Source organism: Schistosoma mansoni, chromosome 5, assembly GCF_000237925.1.
Source record: "Schistosoma mansoni strain Puerto Rico chromosome 5, complete genome".
Taxonomy (NCBI): domain Eukaryota; kingdom Metazoa; phylum Platyhelminthes; class Trematoda; order Strigeidida; family Schistosomatidae; genus Schistosoma; species Schistosoma mansoni.
In genome coordinates, this window is record NC_031499.1 from 1,605,322 (window position 1) to 1,627,343 (window position 22,022).

The 22,022-nt window shown below is 32.5% G+C and overlaps 2 protein-coding genes and 1 non-coding gene across 3 annotated transcripts in view; 1 reads left to right on the forward strand and 2 right to left on the reverse strand.

Annotated features, from left to right (window-relative positions):
- Positions 1–1,116: 1,116 nt before the first annotated feature.
- On the reverse strand, positions 1,117–2,134 carry Smp_150530 (hypothetical protein; the record flags this gene model as incomplete). Its single annotated transcript, XM_018797584.1, has 2 exons — positions 1,117–1,271; positions 2,104–2,134. 2 exons carry the CDS (start codon positions 2,132–2,134, stop codon positions 1,117–1,119), a joined length of 186 nt encoding a protein of 61 aa, XP_018652612.1.
- A 10,402-nt stretch (positions 2,135–12,536) lies between these two features.
- The window catches only part of Smp_052990 (putative globin X), a gene marked incomplete at both ends in the record, with an annotated part of 13,195 nt that continues 3,709 nt past the window's right edge, over positions 12,537–22,022 (reverse strand). The window contains one exon of the mRNA XM_018797585.1: positions 12,537–12,615. Coding sequence (XP_018652613.1) covers positions 12,537–12,615 — 79 coding nt within the window. The remainder of the gene's footprint in view (positions 12,616–22,022) is intronic.
- On the forward strand, positions 19,916–19,982 carry Smp_tRNA_01016_Pseudo_TTG.1.1. The gene has a single exon. It is a non-coding gene (tRNA).

Sequence of the window (22,022 nt, forward strand, 5' to 3'; positions counted from 1 at the left end):
TTTATTATCATTGTGAAATTCTGTCACTGGTAACTATTGTATTTTTAATACCAGTTAGTTAACTGTTAAATATCTGAAGAAAAAAATATCTTACAGACCGAATTACTAAAACAATTTCAGATACAATAAAAATGAATGAAATAAATGACAAAAAAAATTTCTTCTTAACATATACAATTCTAATACATTGCGTCACAAGGCAAGTTCTTACATAGAATCCTAAAGGCTAAAGGAAAAGAGGAAGACCAAAGAACACACATGACGCAAAGAAATAGAGACAGACATGAGAAAAATAAACAAAACTTGGATAGAACTAGAAAGGAAGGCCCAGGACAGAGTGGGTTGGAGAATGCTGGTCAGTGGCTTATGGTTCATTGGGAGTAACAGGCTTAAGTAAGTAAATGAAATGCATAAAATCAGATAATCCAATATTCATACATTTATGAAATGAATAAACTTGTCTAAATGATTCATATTCAATATCAGTATTATTCATCTCACAACAGACGTGGTTTGAACTCCACTGTATATATATATATATATATATATATATATATATATATATCGGTAAATGGCTGTATAAATTGTTGAGCTTTTGATTGAGTTCATGTATTGGTCATTGTTAGACCATAGTAAAAACATGAAATCAATAGACAGCTGTTTTGTCCTGGTATGGGACTCCTGAACAATGCGTGTCCACGATACCACACACAGGATTCTCTAAGTCCTAGTGAGAAGCCATAACCAGTGGAGCAAATATGTGTCAGGTGTCAGACAGTTACTCACTGAAGACAATGGGAGATGGTCGGACAATTTCTTCGATTTATTGGAGTTAGACATAAACACAGCTGGATGTCAGTTCAGTGGTTTCGAAGTCAAGTGTTCATGCGCGAGATAGAAGTTCCAGGTTTTGAGTCCCTGCACGCGGGTCGTGGGTATATACTGCTGAAGAGTCATATACTTGGACGAAACGGCAGTCCAGTGCTTCCAGGTTTTCAGTAGTGATCTAAAATACAAATAAATATAATTATATAGCAATAAGTGGAAACATGAACAGGGGGAAATTATATTTTGCTTTATGAACTTATCTCATAGATGTGATAGTTTCTTAGTTCTTCAAGCAAGTTTATTTTCACCACATTTTTCACGAATAAAAATATTGTTACCGTTTTGACAGTGCATTTTGTAAAAATCTCCATATTTTGAAACCAAGCTGCCTGATTTTTTTATCTGTTTGATATACCGCTCATCTTGAAAAATGTTAGAATTGGCTACATAAACCAATGAAACAGCCCATCTTTATAATCAATAAAATGCCCTAACCGATGACAATTAAATAATCTTACTCAGAAGTAATCAAACATATTATTATTAACATTTTTATTTCTCAACCTTTCGCATTAGTAAATCTGAGAACGGTTAATTCAATTTTGCTTGAACTGATTAGGATATCTTTCATGTGTATCAGTTCATCTCAACATGAGTAGAACAAACACATACATGTGTACTGATTTGCACTAGCAAAATCAGCCGGAAAATATTGTCAAGTCATATGTATGCCACTGTTCTTACTATGTCTCCTTAATATCTCATCGAAAATGTTGAAAGCTAGTAAATCTACACTTTTCTTAGAGCAATAGATTGTCTCCGGAAATAAAATTTTCTCCGGGTGTAAACGTGTATTTCCGTTCACTCTTGTCCCCGTTACCCTTAAATCAATCAAAAAACTAGTTCTCATTGTCCAATGAATAGCCAGCTTACAGATGAATAAAAACCATCAGCTTCAAAGGAGCAGCATGTTTCAAATTTTATTACCACAGTCATGTCTTCACATATTTACATTGAACAGCGAAGCCGAATAATTGTTTTGAAGTATACTTGTTGCGTTGGGTTTCTAATTTAATAAGAGTTAGCCAGGCAATTAGCAGTTTAAGAGGATCAATCTTCCTGACACTTTGTTATATGGGATAGTCATCCCAAAATGAGCAATTTCTATAACAAATATGTGTGCAGAATGAAGGGGCATTGTCAGCACCCGACGACATCTTCATCAAGAAAACGTATGTTTCTCCAAATATCTCGTATATAATAAATTAGACAAACCATTGGTTGTAGATCTCAGTCTTTCACCCATTTTCGTATGATAAATGGATTGTTCCCTGTAACCAGATGGTTAATGACTTATAACAGTAACTTACTGCGCGTTGTTCATGAGCGAAGCCTATGATTACGTCGTTTGACAGATGAATAAATGAAGAGCATTCGCCTTATACTGTTGTCAAGAGCTACAGCCTTTGTAATAGTCAATTTTGTTTACGAAACCTACAAAAAGCGAATAATTGGACAGAATGTAGTCATTTAACTGTAGTCAGGTTTAAACAGAATATTTATTCATTCATGATTGGTAATGTTCATTCACAAGTTTATCTGTTTCAGTTTGTTACCAAGGTAATCATTACCATCATCTCATTATAAGATACCACTATAACCCTTCAAACCATATTCATGATTCGTGTGATATGAATTCATTGTGTTCATTTAAAAGATTCACAAGGTATGTGGTAAACCTTTCAATGTTTACTTACGCTTGAGTGATTACTGTATGTGATAAATACAAATTATGCTTATTAAAACTGGCACGATAAAGGATAATCCAGTAAACAATTAATCTTGCATGTGAAACATTCATACTAAGTAATATTCACGTCATGAATAATTATTTTGTGTATTTAGAAAAATGCACGTCATTATTTATCATAGCATAAACAAATCATTAACTAGCGTTTCTTGGTGGTTCGGTTAAAGGTAGACATAAAACTTGAGTTAAAAACTAATGTATTCAAAAAATCAACTTAGTCTGATAGATGCTTAGATTGTAGTTCACGTCATGGTAGGCTTACGTAGGTCACAATGGTGAAAATTTAATTCATAGTTGTAATATGATTACAAAGAAAGGAGACCGACAGACTGAGTTGAATGTATGATTGCATACACTTAGGGCAATCAATTACCCTAAAGAGTTTTTAAAGAAGGTTGTTGCAAGTGAACTAAAAACTAAATCAGAATATACACCATAAGAAGGGGAGAACATCATGGCCATCTCATACCATGAAAAAGCCTTCGAAGAAATTAAGCGGATTCTAAACAAACGTAACAAAAGAGAGTATTTTCAGACCAGTAACACCATATGATCAGAATTAGTGAAGGTTGAGGATATGTTTCCAAAGCAAGAACAACAGAATGTCTATGAGATTAATTGCTATGATTGCGATGCAGCTCATGTGGCTGAAACAACTAGACAGTTGAATGTGAGATTAAAGGAACACAAACAGTGTTTGAAACATGTTCCTCAATCCTTGGTTGATCTGAAGGAACTTGAGAATAGATCGGTGATAGCGTTACATCCTTTAAAAACAGGACATAAAATCAACTTCGAGGTGACCAAAATACTTCAAAAAGTGTAAGGCATGAATAAAGATAGATTGACAACACAAGTGTTGTATATGTGTAGTGATAAGAATAGCCTGAACAGAAAAGCTGGTATTCAACTAGCTACCCCTTTGCAAATGTTCATGAACAAGTAATTGGACTCTATCTCTGTGCCGCCGGTTTATTTCACATGCATCGTTATTCTGATAAAAAATGAATTTGAATATTTTATTGATTACAATTAGGTATTTAATGGTTCACATTTTACATAGACATCGACACTTTTTTAAAAAAAAAGCATTTTCTATTTGTACTTTTATTTATACTTCTAATAAGAACTCATAGAACTGACTTATTTTATCCTACTTACTAAAGTCATCATGTGAATACGATTAGATAAGCACAGTATAGATTTGATTTGAATAATAAGCATTCTATATTTCATTGGTAACTTTGATTTTGATCATTACCCTGAAGAAGTTCTGGTGTGTTTACTGGACGAAACGTTAGAATTACTTAAATTTCAATCATTGAGATTATTTGAAATGTAATTTTTACAAATAATGTCTTCTCTATATTGGACACCCCACTGATTATTGATTTTTGCTATAATAGAAATTGGATTCTTTGATGACACTTTTTATTATGTAGATGAACAAATAGAATTCAGTAAACAGATTTATTGACATAAGTAAAGATGAATAGTGGCTAGCAGTGGAATCCAGGACGCGCATTTCGTCCTATTTGTGACTCGTCACCTGGATGTACTATATCTCAGAGTTGATGTTCACTCTGGGACTCAAACTCAGTACCTTTCGCTTCAAATGCCATCACGTTATCCACTTAGCTACTGAGTCTTAATTGCCACTTGCTTGTGCAATGGGGTGAAGTTTAAATTCAATTAGTATTGTTAGTTTTAATGATACTTTTATTGTCATTATATACCATATGATAATTGACTTATTATTAAAATCTATATAGAAGATTTACTCCATTACTACAAATATTTTAGTTACTTTTATCAATTAATAAGATAGAACACATAAATTCATATATCTAGGTGTGTATATCTATAAATGTGTATACGTATATAAACTTGACTATCAATACAGAGTTTTCAGTATAGATGATTTATAAATTCCTATACCATGGTTCATTATAATTATATTGACATTTCATTAGGAACCATCATAGTATAAATTGGTTGAGATTTGACGATTTTAACACCGGAATAAATAATCTTCCTTCTAAAAATTTGTTGTTACTGTTATTAACAATATTGATCACACAGTTAAATACAGGCATAACGTTTTTTGAAAATATTTTACTCAATGGCCTATTTAGTACGAATAATACATAATGTACTAAACTTATTTAATTGTAGTTTAGTGATTACAAGAAACTTCTCTATATTTAAGTTATGTAATTATATTATCTCTTGGCGAGACTATAATTTATGGATAATATGTCTTCGATTTGGGTGCAAAACTCACTCACCCGCTTGGTCAAACAGCGTTTTGGCATTTTAGCTGATGTTAGCTCGTGATGAAAACCCGTAAATCTAAATTTTAACCCTAACTGTCAACTACGGATCATGATCTTTATTCTTCACACTGCTTTATAACCCTCATTTAGTCCTAGTAAGTAGGTAGATACTCTCGAGATCACTTTGGCGTGACTCAAAGGTCGTTCATAAATTATAGTTTCATCACATTATTTTATAATAAAGAATTTCAGATGTATGTCTTAATTAATGATTTTCAGGTTTGTGAGCTGAATAACTAACATAGGAGTTAAAAGTGACACTGTAATAATATCTTAGGCTACTAAGTTTTGTTTCTACACTTTACAAACTGATTTTAGGTTGTAGGATTTTTTTAGAATATGATGTTCTTTGAAAAGTGCTTATCTAGCTAATTTCTTTCATTTCAAAATACGATATCGCTGAAGTAAGTTTCTGCTTTGTATTCTTGTGGAATTCCTTCCTGACCACTTATGAACCAGTAGGAAGTCAAGTCTATCACATTTAGAAGTTCATTGTCGAGCTTACGAGAAATTAATATCTAAAGTAAGTTAAATTTGATGCTGTAACTTTTCTTACCATCAAGCGATGGAAAAGATTAGAAGACCAGGTGTGATAAGCGGTGGGTGTTAATAATCACAGAATAACCAAACTTTTGATGAGAACAATATATTTAGTTTGATTCAGTCCTAACTCAGATTTAATAATATTCAAAATCACTGTTAAATCAGGGAAAATATAATATATTTCCTTTAAAATACTTGTGGCAGTGTATCTTATGATTGTCAGAATAAAGCTTCAAATATACTCACATATACGTAAATATTCTTTATCATATTACCAAAGGGTGTTATAACAAAATGTAGCTCCATCTCTAACACTCTAAACTGTTCTCAAATATCAAAATAGCGTTAAATCAGCTAACAAGACAACTAATGGATAAGTACACGCATATACTTTTTCTGGTCCTGGATTTAACAAAAATTGATCAGGCGTTCAAAAAAGTGTAAAGTATGAATATTTGTTATTAACATTAGCATTTTCATAGTTGGAATCATGATTCAATTGAAGCTAGACCACCATGGAAAACCTGGAAGCACTGGACGGCCATTTTTCGTCCTATTATGGGACTTCTCAGCAGTGCGAGTCCACGGTCCTGAGTTCGAATCTCGCGAGTGCGGGATCGTGGATGCGTACTGCTGAGGAGTCCCATAATAGGACGAAACGGCCGTCCAGTGCTTCCAAGTTTTCCATGGTAGTCTAGCTTCAATTGACTCATGATTTCAACTATGAAAATACTAAATTCTCCACAAAACCCCTTCTGATTAAAATTAATATTGACATAAAGATTCAAAATGTACATAATGAAACTGACTATCTAAAAGGTAATACTTGCTTACAAACTATAGTTATTCAAATAAACTATTTCGCATATGGCTACATTTGAAAGTCATTATCTTCATTGAAAACACTTTTTTTATTTAAATAAATATTTACTTTGTATATCAACAATTTGTATTCCAATAGTTTTATTGATCTCTAGAGCCAGTTTGAGAAAATGTGAGAACGAAGTATATCGGAAAACAGTCGATACTGATCACATACTCAGTTACAACAGTAACAACCCTATAACTCAAAGATTAGGCTGTAAAAAAACACTAATTAAGAAAGTAAAATATAAAGTATAATCCTCATTACGTGGAGTGTTGAAAAGCAGCTACTAATAAATACTCTGTAAAAAACTGACTGAGCACAGAACTACATTCAAAAAGTTTTTTTCCTAAATTATTTATCAAGTAAGAAGGTCAACGAAGAAAACCAATAAACGTATATTTCAACTCTAATTGAAGAACATCTCTGAGGTCATAAACAGATGGTTACATCTGCCAATAACAGGTTTAGACCACAAGCTGACAAATTTGTTACATTCAGGAATGTGTAATCCAAAGAAAATAACTACAAATAAATACATTGCATACATCACATAAGAGATATATCGCAGTAAATGCTAGAAATAGCACACAGGACAAAGTACCTCACCACTCCAACTACATGAATATCAGAGTGCTCTTAAACACCATGGCGTACCTTCACGTACGGTAATCTACGTGAACAACTATGGACGTGATATTGACTGTAGAAATGTTAATATATTGAACAGAAAAAGCATAAAGAAAAGTAAGGGATTTTTAGTAGCATTGCACTCTAATCACCTATCGATCAGTCGACGCATTAAAACTGACTCAGCCAGCAAGAATGGGAATTAACATCTGTAAATTCACAGTTCAAATCAGATGAAGTGAACATCAAAACAAGCTATACAAACAGGAGCTGTACTATTATGGAGAATAACCAATCGAAATCCAGGTAAACAATACAAAACATTCGTTAGTTGTAGATGAATCCTTTCAACTTATTTTTAATTGAAGAATTTGCTGATGGTATTCAGCGTACAGACAACAATAGTTCAGAAAAAAATCGCACCCCCATAACCAATAACCATTGGAAGTTATCCATGATTTATTTGTATCTGTTGTTATTCAAGATGTAATTGATGTTAGGTTCAGTTTATCACTACTGAAAAAAGTTTTAATTTTATTGGTAACATCATTTTATCACCAAGACAATACGAGGATTTTATACCAACTTGTTTGTATTTATTTCAGTGATTAACTTCAACCTGAACAATTTTAACTGTTAATAATCTGCTCCATAAATCTACCCGACATGAATCAATAAAAAACTTTTTTCTTCTTGGCAAACGATAACTAATTAATATAAATGGTTCTCTTTTTTTGTGAATAAATTATTATTAAATAGATTATAATTAATTCATTGAAGGTTGATTGAGTTTCCTTTAGTTTTTACAAGCATTTGAAAATATTAGATCTGAATATCTTTTACAGAGTAACAGGATTGATCACAAACAAATTCCACGAACCCGTTGTTCTTCAGTTATAAATAAATTACCAGTCGATTTTTGATGTCCAGTTTGCTTATGACAAAGATTTTCAATCTCATTCTTTGATGTATGATACATAAAAAGATTGTATCGTCAACTATCAGTCTATGTCATGTTCCAAGTCGTCCACATACAAAGTACCAGGTGAGATGAAACTGAACTAGAATCAGGTTATCTAAGCTCAAAGGCATACATAGTTATTAGGTGACGTAATCAAGTGAAAAGGGTAAAAGGTAAAACAGTTGTACTTATTAAATTAGCAGCTCAGCTATGATAAGTGCAGTAATAGAAACTTTACAGTTGTCAGTGGATTTTTAAAACTTTAATGCACGTTTTAAGAAAAAGGTAGCATAGAAAAGGATTCCCATTAAAACTTGAGATTACTGACATAATTGGATTGCAAACAGAATTTTCAATGAAAAGATTAGGGATGATAGCTTGAATCTTCAATTTTTCACCAGTGTGTTGAATATAAATTCGGTGTTTCACACAAGAATATGATTATCGCCTAATTTGATAACATGGGAATCATCTTTCATATCTAATAAATATGATCTTTAGAAGAAAGGAACCTATTTATGTATTCATTGAGTGTCACAAGAAACATGCCGAACAAAATAATGAATGACGAATAAGTATTCCTATGGAAGTCTCCTCTACAACAAAATATCTTTCATGAATAACATATCCATATAATAATTTAACTCATTCAATTAACTATTTTTGAGATAAGATTCTAGTTAAACGTCTTGAGAGAATTTACTGTAACAGATAATCATTCCACTGTATTATTTCATTATGACATGTCGTATCTTGTTGCGACTATCTAATTGTGGTAGGCTTACTTCGAGAGGTTAAGTTTTTATTAAAGGATATCACATCTAAATGAAACATATTTCAAAATTAAACAACTTTCGTCAATCTTACAGCTGATTAAATATAACCTTCATATTCAATATATATATCCTACGGATTGTCTAGAAAAATTAATGATATTGTTTACTTAAATCTTTCCATTGATGTTTTAGGACTGCAGCTGATCAGTTTCTTATTGGCATATGAGCATACTGTACGAATGTCTTCAACTCTGAGATGTAGGTAGATTCAGCTGACGCGTCCCAAAAAGGACGAAACGCGCATCGTTGATTCCACTGCTGCCTCCTATCCATCTTTTCATTAAACTTAATAATAAAAACAGAATTCTATTTACTACCTTTTTCTTTATTTCTCTTTCTTTTTTTTTTTACCGAAAATAGATAAATATCATTATGAACAATTAAGATGTAACAGATTGGTTTGCAATAGAAAGATGTTCAAAATTGATGAAATAGGCAAATTGAAGAAGAATAAAGATCAACCATTATTATTATTATCATTACCATTATTATTATTATTATTATGTCATAATTCATTATCATCCAATTATAATTGTCATTCAAATGAGAAAATAATCAAAATAAAGGGTGTAGAAAACCAGAACATCTAAATTGTGAAGAACATTGTTTTTACGAATATATACAAAGGTATTTAGTCTATTAAGTCAATAGATTAGCATTATAGACTTCGTTTATTACTCATAATCCAATGGAAGTAAACTATTTAGGATTACTGGCAACATATTCATTAGTTTTATTCGTTGGAAAGAAAATTTTACTTTACTATTATAGCTCAAGTGATGTGCAGCATTAAGGTTTTATTCAGTTTATTTGTATTTGACATAAATATCTACAGAAGAGTTTGCCTTCTGTAGGACGTTTATATTATAGGATTTCGAATGAAACAGAATATCTATATTCTATTTGTGTGTAGAATGGAATGTTTTAGCTAAACCATATTTTACTGTTCTAGTCAAATAATCAAGTATTGATTTCCATGTAACCGCTAAATCAGCTGACCATAAACCTTCTTCTTTGAGTACAGGCTCTATAGCACCCCATAATTGATCTGAAACACTCTAAAACAAAGAATAAAAGTAAGAAAATAAAGATGAGTTAGTAATTAATTATGTCAATAGCTAGATTTCTTTTTGTGCATCTAAAATCAATTGTGATAAAATGTAGATGTCGAAAATACTAGTTTAAAACTAAATGGCTTTACACACTAACCAAACTTAATATCAAAATAATGTCTAAAGTTCTTAAATACATGAATGTATGTTAGTTATTTCTTAACAATAGACTTCCTTCGTCTTTTCTGAGAAAATCAGAGAGCAGAGAAGAATTATAGACTGACTTCGAGAGGTAAATCCAGGAGTTCTAGTGAGAAGCAGTGACCAGTGGAGTTCAAACTACGTCTGTCACTGAAGACAAATGGTGAACGGTTGCTCAACTTCGTGGATCAGTTGAAGCTAGACATTAACACCGTTGGATGCCGGCTCAGTGGTCTATCGTTAAAGTGCTCTGGCGCGAGACTGGTAGGTCCTGGGTTTGAATCTCACGAGGCGGAATCTCGGGTGCGCACTGCTGAGGAGTCCCACAATGGGACGAAACGGCCGTCCAGTGCTTCCAGGTTTTGCATGATGGTCTAGCTTCAATTGACTCACGCTTTCAACTATGAAAATACTAAATCTCCACAAAACCCCTTCTGATAATTAGAATTATAGAATCACAGAATGAAACCTATGAGCGAAGTGGATCAACAGCAATAGCAACATAAGATCTTCAATTCTCATGGTGAATACAATACTTATAACAATTACAAATTGTTACTGAGATAGTAACAGCTCATAAGCTTATATGCTAATTTTCTGTTATTTTATAAATGATCCATATAATCTACAGAACTTCATTATGTATCTAATTGTGTAGAAATTCGTAGTTATAAATCACCTACAAATACATTTTAAACATATAGATGATTATGATATTGTTATACAAATGCCTTGGTATGGCCGAGAGTGGAGAGAGTCTGCTCTCCCTCTCCAAATGCTCTCACATGACCGCGCGTATATAGCCTCTGTCTGGGAATTCTTACTCACTGCCTTCTTGCACCACGGGTGCGCATGGGCTCCAGTATCCTGAGGGAACAAATGGCGTATGAATCAATCGTTGGTTACCGGCTACCATGGGACTACATCATTTTACAATGCTTCACTGCCTTGTGGATCAGACCTTTAGGTCAAAGGCCCCGGTTGTGGCTCCTTAGGAAAACCACCTGCTTCAGTTTGGGCAGCCGGGCGGTATCATAGCCCCCACACACATCAAATGAGATTTGTGTGGCGCACATATATCTGGTGTACCTTTGTACCAATGTTTGTGTTTAAATAAAATAAATAAATATACATTCTGTTAAGTAACGAAATTCACATGAATAAACTGAAGTAGTTTTTCTTTTAGAATGAACAAAAATAGGATAGAACTAGAAAGGAAGACCAAGTACAGAGTGGGTTGGAGTATGCTGGTCGGCGGCCTATGCTCCATCGGAATTAACAGGCGTAAGTTAGTAAGTAAGTGAGTTTTTCTCTTACTATTTATATAAATGATAATCAAATTGAAATATTCCCATAAGACTTAATTACTACTACCTAACGGTTGATCATATCAGTAGTATTTTCAACCAGATAGTGAAACAAAGAACCTTTAATCGCAAAATAATCGTCAAAAATTAAATTTTTCTCTTTTTTTCAACTTAATTCATTTATTTAAAATAATAATAATTTAGGTCACAAGTTTAAAATTAAATTGAACAAATGAGTAAGGTGTAGATTAAGCTTAATTAAAAAAAATCTCAATTAGTAGCAGAATGAATCGTAAGTGTTCTCATTTAATTTTGTTTAAATATGATAAAATATTAAGCTGAAAATTTAAATTTTCTTTCTATGGATTTATATTTTATAGTTCATGTGAACAATGAATAGAATATCCATTGAATTCATTGTTTCATATGGGATTAACTAACTTTGTTTTCCAGTAATTAACCAAATGAACTCAGTTATATATGTAGAGATTCTTTTATTGAACTAAGCAAATATATAAGTTTTTAGTTTATACCGCATACCACAGAGCGATGGCTGGTTGTTTCTTCCTATAACAAGACACTTAGGTGCTGCTGATCTACGAACTCACTACAGATTAGGCTTAGCACCTTCAGTTCTGCGACGAGCTGGTTTCCAATAGTTAGTCTCTCATTGGCTGTTGTGGATAACTGTCGCACATGTGACGTAGAGAAACTCCATTAATCACAGTTTCTAATAGGAAATTCTGGAACTTGATCCCGAAGTTATCCATAAGTGAATAGATTGTCATTATTACTATAAGTGGTTTCTGAAGACTTTTGGAATCCATGATTACTGATAGCTCGAAATATATAATTTATCTACACACAAATTCTATACAAATATTCAACTATTGATTTTGACTGTTTTTAATTTTCCTGCTGTGATGAAGCGACGTCACTACAAAACACTAACAAAACTATGTGAATGAAAAGTAATACTATCTTAGTTTTGAAAATAAGTAAAAAAAATCTCAACTTACAGATACCAGTGCGATTGTTGGAACGTATCGACAATGTTTTGATCCAATCATCATTAACTGTTTTTCAATATCATCAGTTTTAGGCAATCGGGTAATTAGTTTATCTACTACGCTTAACACGCGTAAACCGTGAACTTGCATTGCTGGATCATGTTTTTATATCAACGAATTTCCTCTTTCGAAATTCAGTAAATGCATCACGAAAGTCCGAATGTTGTTCAAATATCCTAAGTATAAGAAAGACGAATGCAAAACATTAATGAATACTTCAGCTAAAGTTTTGATGTGAAATTTAAAAAAAAACCCAAGAATAAAACACTTTCGAACTAATTATCGTCTACAATTTTAAGTAAAACTATATCTGTTCGGACTTGGTGTACAACACAATTATTTATTGACATTTAAATATAAAATTGAATGACTTTGAACTCTTGATCTTCACTATTAAATATTGAATATCAAATTACTTTGATGCGAGATAAAACAACATCGCTTCAGTTGTCTTGCATATTCGTTTATATTATCAAAAAACTGAAACCATTGTTGTTCGATTGAGATCACGAACTGGTTGATGTTAGAACACCATTGAAAAACTGGAAGCACTGAACGACTGTTTCATCCTATTATGGAACTCCTCAGCAGTACGCATCCACGATCCAGCTCGCGTGATTTAAACGGAGGGCCTTCGGTCTCACGCACGAACGCTTAACATCTAGACCACTGAAAAGGGATCCAATTATGTTACTGATCCTAATATCTACTTTTGTGTTCCAAAAAGTTAATACAAACAACAAAATTATGGTAATGATTCATTGAACCGATACATAAGTATAAAGACAATGTAATCTTCATGATCTTGATTCTGAATAGAAATTGTTTCCCGTGAATCAAAAAAAGTTTATCAGTACAGTTATTCATATTCATCACAACTGTTCAATCTGTTATATGGCTTAAATGAATTACAATGATTATTAATTTTAAGATCATTTCTGTCAAAAAAAACACTAGAAGCTGATTAAGTTCCAACTTCTGTATAGATTCTTCTAAACATCTATGGGTGAAAACTCAGCATTGTGCAATAACTAAAAGATATTTTGTGCAATATATTCTAAAGTTCAACCAAGTCTGTTGTAGAGATATCAACTCACTGAGGACAATTGGCGAACGGTTGTTCAACTTCGTGGATCATTTGAAGTTAGAAATTACCACGTTGGATGCCGACTCAGTGGTCTATTGGTTAAGTACTCCGGCGCGAAGCTTATAGGTCCTGGGTTCGAAGCTCTCGAGGCGGGATCGTGGATGCGCACTGCTGAGGACTCCAATAATAGGACGAAACGGCCGTCCAGTGCTTCCGAATTTTCCATGGTGGTCTAGTTTCAATTGACTCATGATTTCAACTATGAAGATACTAAATCTCCACAAAAACCCCATCTGATCTACTATAAAAATGATTCTAATTCATGCTAGGAGCTTTAGTAGAAAAAGTCTTGATATTCACAACTGTTCATTTATTTGTAAAAAAAGGATATATATACATAGTAGTTAACTGGTTTTCAGAATATTTCAGTGATTCACTTAAACTTCATGTTCATAGTCCATGTTTTGAAGCCATAGTTCAAGATGAATGAAAATGGGAACTTGATGGCATTTACTAGAACTAAGGACACTTCATCAACCATATGTCTTGAAATGAAATGATGTCTTTGGTTCATTTTCACAAGTGAGCTTTAAAAGTTAATTAGTGTTGTAAAAACTTCAATTTATTCATTCTGTTCAAATGTATGTCTACAGTAATTATGAAGCTTCAATCAAGATAATATGCATGTTTAAACCTAATTAACAATTGCTAGTTTAGTTCTAAATATAGATCCATTATTAGAAGAAAAAAAACATCAAGGGAAGCTTAAAACCCATCAACAAACTACCACATTAATCAAGGTGAATTGAGTGTATGTACCGAAATTCTATGACAGACTATAACAACAAACTGATATCTTAAAGAAAATATTAACAAACTTTATGAAAATAATACTCACGCAAAAAGTAAACGGTTAACATGAAAGTCTTTTTTTTTAGATTTCATAGTTGGTAACACTTTCATTCACAGGGGTGTAATTCACTCACGCATAGTTAATTCATAGAACACTTGGATATACATTCGAAAATAAACATAATTAATAATTTACAGTCATATAAATAATATCACTATTGAATTATCTTTGAAGGAAATGAAGGAACCGTTGAAGAAAATTCCGTGTTCACGTTTTGTAGATCCCTGGAATTACAAACTATTCTGCTGAAAAAAGAAATTTTCGGTGATATTTTGTATTATATCTCATTAGCCAATACATTATTCATGGGAGATTTTTTCCCATTATGTTATTTTATCTTTATTCCATGGAAAACTTGTTTATTTACTTATTTTGTCAAAGTGTTTTATGAATCTAACTGTAAGAAAAGCTTGTCCTTTCCTAATGAATCCACACTTGCAAAGAATTATTATACTGATGGCAAACAAGACTTTCCCATTATCACAACATGCACCAATCGAATCACACTTGACGGAGAAGCTTTGAAGGATGTGAAAACTTTTACATATCTTGAGAGCATCATTGTTACCCACGGTCGATCTGATGTAAATGTGAAGGCGCGGATCGGCAAAGCAACAGCAGCATATTTACAACTGAAGAACATCTGGAACTTAAAACAATTGCCAACCAACACCAAGATCAGAGTTTTCAATACAAATGTCAAGACACTTCGACTGTATGGGGCAGAAACCTGCAGAACTACGAAAGCCATCATCCAGAAGATACAGATGGTTATCAGCAGTTGTCTACGCAAGATACTTCGGATCCGTTGGCCAGACACCATCAGCAACATTCTACTGTGGGAGACAACAAACCAGATTCCAGTGGATTAAGAAATCAGGAATAAGTGTTGGAAGTGGATAGGACACACACTGAGAAAAGCGTCCAACTGCGTGACAAGGCAAGCCCTTATATGGGATCTTGAAGACCAAAGAATACATTACTCTAAGAAATGGAGACAGACATGAGAAGAATAAACAACTAATGGATAGAACTATAAAGAATAGCTCAGGACAGAGTGAATTGGAGTAACAGGCGTAAGTAAATAATTAAGTAAACAAATAGTAGGTTACAATATGAATTGGTTGTAACAAAAATATAAATGAAAACCATGGAACATTGTACACATATTTCGTCTAAGTAGAGAGCTCTTCAGCATTGTGTGCACGTAAGAAAGATTAGTTTTGACCTCAAGATCACTTATGGAACTATTTTTTATTGATAATTCAGTCCCATTAGATAGATAATATTTGTTTTGGCAGCGTGAATATCGGATAATAAATAACTTGTAAACCGTTTAACACATTATTATTGTTTATATTTCAATAATAACTTATTGGATAAATGTTTAGCTGTATTTTCATATTCTCGGAACTATAATTTTCCAGTGGACTTAATATATATTGTTGTATGTTATTTTACTTTTTAAAAATAGCTAACTAATTATTCAGCTTTCCCCTTATCCTCTTTCATTTTGGTCATACTATGGAACTAAAATCCGGGCTAGAATAAAAGAATACGTTGTGGAATGACATGCATTAGAATTACTCTCGAATAACCCTGGGGTTGATCCTGCCATTCAAAATACAAAATCTGTTAAGGCTCAAGAAACTAAGCGATATTCGAAACCGTTTAGGCTGAATAAAAAATATTGATAGCATTCTAATTAATAAATCTCTACTCTACATACCCGTTAACCTGGATTCAATTGTTGAGTAATAAATTTCTAATAGGTACACTAAATGAAATAAAACGTTAGTGGACTTGAGGTTCTTGAGCTCAGTTACTAACAGCGGTAGTGGATAAAACTGATGAGTCTTTTAATTCGGTACTAATCTGTCGACAACTTTTACAGTCGGCTAGTAATTTTAACTAACATTTGATTCAAAAAAGAAACACAAACATGCTATCTTAACAATAACATATGTAACATGTATATAGTGGTTCGGAAGCTGAATGAGTGACACTTCTAACTTTTGATGAGAAAAATAATTTCTTTAGTTCATAAAAACTTGAGTAAGATAAACTCATATCTTGAGACAATTGGTACATTTTAATACATCCAAGCACGTCAAATTATATTCACTTCCAATGCCTACTCAGTAATTTCAGTGAATTTTTATTTTATCTGTTATGGAGTTTCATTCATTCGCTAAACATAAGAATTTTAATTATTCAAGGTTCTTGGACAATTCCACTGATGTATTTCTACTATTGTATTTTAGCTTAAGATAATAACAGATGAATTATTTGTTTTTTTCATTTTCGGATTTATAGATTCCATTAAAATTATTCCATTTGATATCGTTTACTTAAATCTTCTCATTGATAGGATTGCAATTGATCAGTCTCTTATTGGCATATGTGCATATTGTGTTTACGTCCTAGATATTGCCTTAATTCACAAGCATTATAAGCAAAGAATGAACATCAACTGTGAGATTCAAATGCAGCAATACGCACAGTATGTACATATGGCAATAAGAGACTAACCAGTTGCAGTCCTAACAAATCGATGGGAAGATTCAAACAAACAATACTGAATGAGTTTAATTTGAGAAGCTGTCTTAAATCTTTTTAATGAGGTTTTTTTATGTTGTGAGAAACAACACGCAAACTCACCTTTGACTATTAGACGATTCGATTATAGTAAGCTGAATTTTCAAGTTTTTCAATAAACTGTGAAAACAAAAAGCCTGAAACGATAGTGAGAAACTTCAGGTTTAAAATTCTTCTGTCATATTATCAACAAACGGATACAACATTACATAAGAAAGAATTATAAAGACAATGTATTCAGTCTATGACTTTTGTTCAGTTGTAAAAGTCAGTAATAAGTTTACCAATGATTTCCATACCTTAGTGAAAAAAGTAATTTTGATGTTATCCCTGAAAATGTTGAATGTTTAGGTTTCAACATTTGTGTTTACATTTTTTCCATTCAGTATTCAATAGTTGTATAATAAAGTACAATTTGTGTTAGAGATATATATTAAAGCCGTAATTTTGGATAGATTTGCCTTTTGTATTTTAATCTTTTACATTGAGTTATTATACGCAGATAGTTTCATAGCTGATAGTTATACTGTTATATCCCGATATCAATAATGAATGGTAGCTGTGAGATCTGTGTATGAAACAATATTATGCATATAATGTTTATCGTATATTTTCTAAGTAATTAAACTACTCGTAATCATGTTCCTTTTCATTGTGAGCTTTATTTTGACCCTTGAACTATTATTGTACGATTTTCCATTCTTGAGTTATACCCAGTCTATTAATTACTGCTCTCCCTATTCACAGCCGCCTTTGGCTAACTCTTGTACGAATGTTATTTTCCATTTTATTGGTACGATGTGGTCAGTTTGTTTGGTATATAAACTCAATATGTTTCGAATACAAGGATTCATACAGCAGAGGCTGTTATTGGTGTTTTGAACTTAACTGGCTGGTCTAGGCGGAAGCAGGATCGATAAGCGTTCTAGACTGCTCGTACGGTTTCTGTGTGTCACTGTTCCAATGGATAATTCGCTACTCTTTGATTGGTGGTCTTATCACGTCATACATTGACAAGGCATTCACTCGGTCACAAGATATAATGTATACATAACATTTCCAATTTACAGAAAACATAATTTTGAAGTATCTATGTCGTAATAGAGGATGTAAACGTTCACCATTTTTAACATATAAGATTGTCCAATTCATTAGAACATGCCTCATTTCGGCCTTTGTAAAAGATCACAATCAATATGGACTTATAACTGTAGAACCTGATGATGAAGTTATTGCAGAAACAATTGTTCACTCAAATATTGTTCATTTTTTGAATATTTCTTTGGGGGGGGGAATCTTTAAAACTGATAACATTAAGGGTTTGAAATAACATTCAGTATGGATATTATGCAACACTCAACTACTTAGTAACCGGAAAAATTAATTATAATAAATTGAAATCTAAATAACTTTCTTATGTATTTGCTTTGCTGTCACATAGACCTGACCTTTTGTTTAATTTGGTGATATTGTTTGTTTCATATTTTGAAAAATAAATTGATTTTTATCATTTCTGCCGTTTTCTTTTTTTCTTTTTATTTTGTTTAAATTCATGATTTCGCGGTTAAACAGATAATATTCAAAAGATCAAAATTAAATACATGATGTTATATCTGTTACAGCTTTTTGATAATCTATGAACAAACATTAAGGATTCAAATTCATAGAAAGAATAGTTATAGCCAAGGTAATCATTTATTATTATTACAAGCGGACGATTAAAAAGCTTCAGGATAATTTGTAAAAGTATCTGTAGTTCAATAAGCATGATTACGTTTGGTTCCGAGGGATAATATTGATAAAAAAAACAGATAAAAAAACAAATTTCATGGAAAAATTAGACTTATTAAACCAGTTTGTGGAGATTTCAGTATTTTCATAGTTGAAATCATGAGCCTATTAAAGCTAGACCACCATGGAAAACTTAGAAGCACTGGACGGCCGTTTCATCTTTTTGTGAGTCTCCTCAGCAATGCACAAACACGATCCCGCCTGGAGAGATTCTAACCCAGAACCTATCAGTCTCGCGCGCCAGAGCTTAACTACTAGACTACTGAGTCGGCATCCAACGGTGTTAATGTCTAATTTCTATAAATCCACGAAGTTGATCAACCGTCCACCATTCTCTTCAGTGAGTTGATATTTCACAACAGACCTGGTGTAACTCCGCTCATGATTTCAAATAACTGAACTTTCCACAAAAAACCCTTCTAATAATAATAATAATAGGAATATTTCATAAAAATGTGAGGAAATGTGAGACTTTTTAAACGTTACCACCCACAACCCTATCTGTTATTTATTCAAGTTATATCATATCTATCAGTGAATGTTTAGAAAACAGATCAATAAGTTTGATTCCAATGGTATACATTTCCCATTTCAATTAATTCATAATAAAACCTTAACGACTATCCAGTGAAATTATACTAACAAAGAAAATTCGAAAGAAATAACGATGAATGAAGACAATATTATAGGTCAAACAAGTATTCCACCAAGTATAACAAATCAAATATACTTTTGGTTATAATAAGAACAAATAAAAGTGAATTATTGCTCCATGATGGATTATACAGTTAGTCGGAGCAGAAATACAGAAAAATTAAGAAAAAAAGTATGTGTGAAAGATGGTATGAAGAGTTTACCTATTACTATACATTATGAATAGAAGTAATTAAAGATGAATAGCGACTATCCATCTTTGCTTATAATGCTTGTGGATTAAGGGAATATTGAGGTAATACGCACAGTATGCATATATGCCAATAAGAGACTGACCAATTGCAATCGTTAACATCAATGGGAAGATTCAAACAAACAATACTAAATGAATTTAAACTTCATCCCTTTGCACAAGCAAAATGCTATCAGGACTCAGTAGCTGAGTGGATAACGCGATGGCGTTTGAAGCGAAAGGTACTGGGTTCGAGTCTCAGAGTGAACATCAACTCTGAAATTGGGATACATCCAGCTGACGAGTCCCAAATAGGACGAAACGCGCGTCGAACTTGATTCCACTGCAAACCACTATCCATCTTTGCTTACAATGCTTGTGAATTAATTCAATATCGAGGCAATACACACAGTATGCACATATGCCAATTAGAGGCTGACCAATTGCAATCATTAACATCAATGGGAAGATTCAAACAAACAATACTAAGTGAATATATATAGAATTGCTTATTCTTCAACATTTTCATTTAGTAGATACAAATAATGAATAAATCTTTTGTGTTATTTTTCTTAATTTTACTAATTCATGTCTTCAGATTTACTTCATATTTATCATGATCACTTATATGACTGACATTATTCAGATACAAACCTCCTACATTCCTATAGTGATTCCTTATTTTGTTTTTTTTTTACTTAAATATGACCATAGTATGACATTTTCCTCCCTCCATTGTTTTGTTAAAGTGCATGATTTTTTTTCTAAAGACGACGCCTAATATCTTCTGTATGAATCTCGTCAGTTAAAAAGGCCACATTACTTATATATAGTTAAAATGATAAGATAATTTTATACAGCGAAAGTTACTTGCAATAAAAGTCAGGTTGGCTACTAATTATACAAACTATTATATTAATTTAATAATTAAACACTTAAAGGGCAATAAATTACAAGGATTCTTCTGTGGTGTGGGTTACTGATCTCTACATAAGTAATATACGGTGATGGTCAGGCATTGAATGTATTTCAGTAGAAGATTGATGAGGAGAGAACGGAAAGGGCACACAATTGGTATGAAAATGCATGAACAATTATAATCGGAGACTATCGACGGATATTGGCAGAAGAAATAGTCAAATTGAGATAATTGATTGTTATTTTGCAAATTAACTGTTCACTTTATGGTTCTCATATTGTAATGAGATACTCCGTGATGTTGCGCTAAAATGCATTCGATTGTCCTCAGTCGTGTTCTTGTTCACTACGCTTCTAGAAAAGCGATAAGAAATAACGTTAATTCCTGTAAACGTTTTTCTATATCGTTATTTCCATACGTTTTTAGGTACCATTCTCTTCTAAAAATAGTTTATGTTTTTATACGTAATAAAATTGAAATAGTGAAACTTTGAAACAATTTTTACATACTCTCAAACACATTTATTACAGAGATAAATATGATTGATGATGTTTGTAATAGCACATGAGGAAAGCATAATACACAGGATCTATGGACCTCTATGAGCCTCACTAGAAACAAAATTGTTGTTGGCAATTGGTGGTGCTTCAATTCATTAGCTGTTTTATTTGATTCACTCCATGATGTATATTATATTCACCTTATACCTTCATCAAACTCAAATAATAACTACTTGCTAATCAGTGGGTAATTTTTAAAGTGCCAGCCAAAATCTGTATTATAATGATTTCAGTCTTATCTGAAAAGACATACTCGACAAATCAAAAGGAATAGTTGATGAATAATCGCATAAGTTTACTGACGATAGAAATACAAACTGATTTTGATCCATTCTGAGTTCATGGATTGTTTTCAAATTACTTTCAAACATTTACCTAGTACTCTTTCCTATTTTTGAAAAAGTTTTCTGTTTGTGGTTACTTTGTCATGTTAATATTAGTAATAGATTCATTCTAACTAGTCATTGTACATGTACATTCGTAGAACAATTTTTCACTTCTTAGTATTCTTTGTTTGTATCTTCCCATTGATGTTCAGGAAAGCAACTGGTCAGTCTCTTATTGGCCATATGTACATACTGTGCGTATTTCATCGATATAGCCTTAATTCACAAGCATTGTAAGTAAAGATGGATAGTGGCTAGTAGTGGAACCCAGGACGCGCGTCAAGTCTTATTTGGGATTCGTCAGCTGGATGTATCTGCATCTCAGAGTTGATGTTCACTCTGGGACTCGATGAGTAGATAACGTGTTGGCGTTTGAAGCGAAAGGTACTGGGTTAGAGTTGCAGAGTGAACATCAACTCAGAAATTGAGATACATCCAGCTGA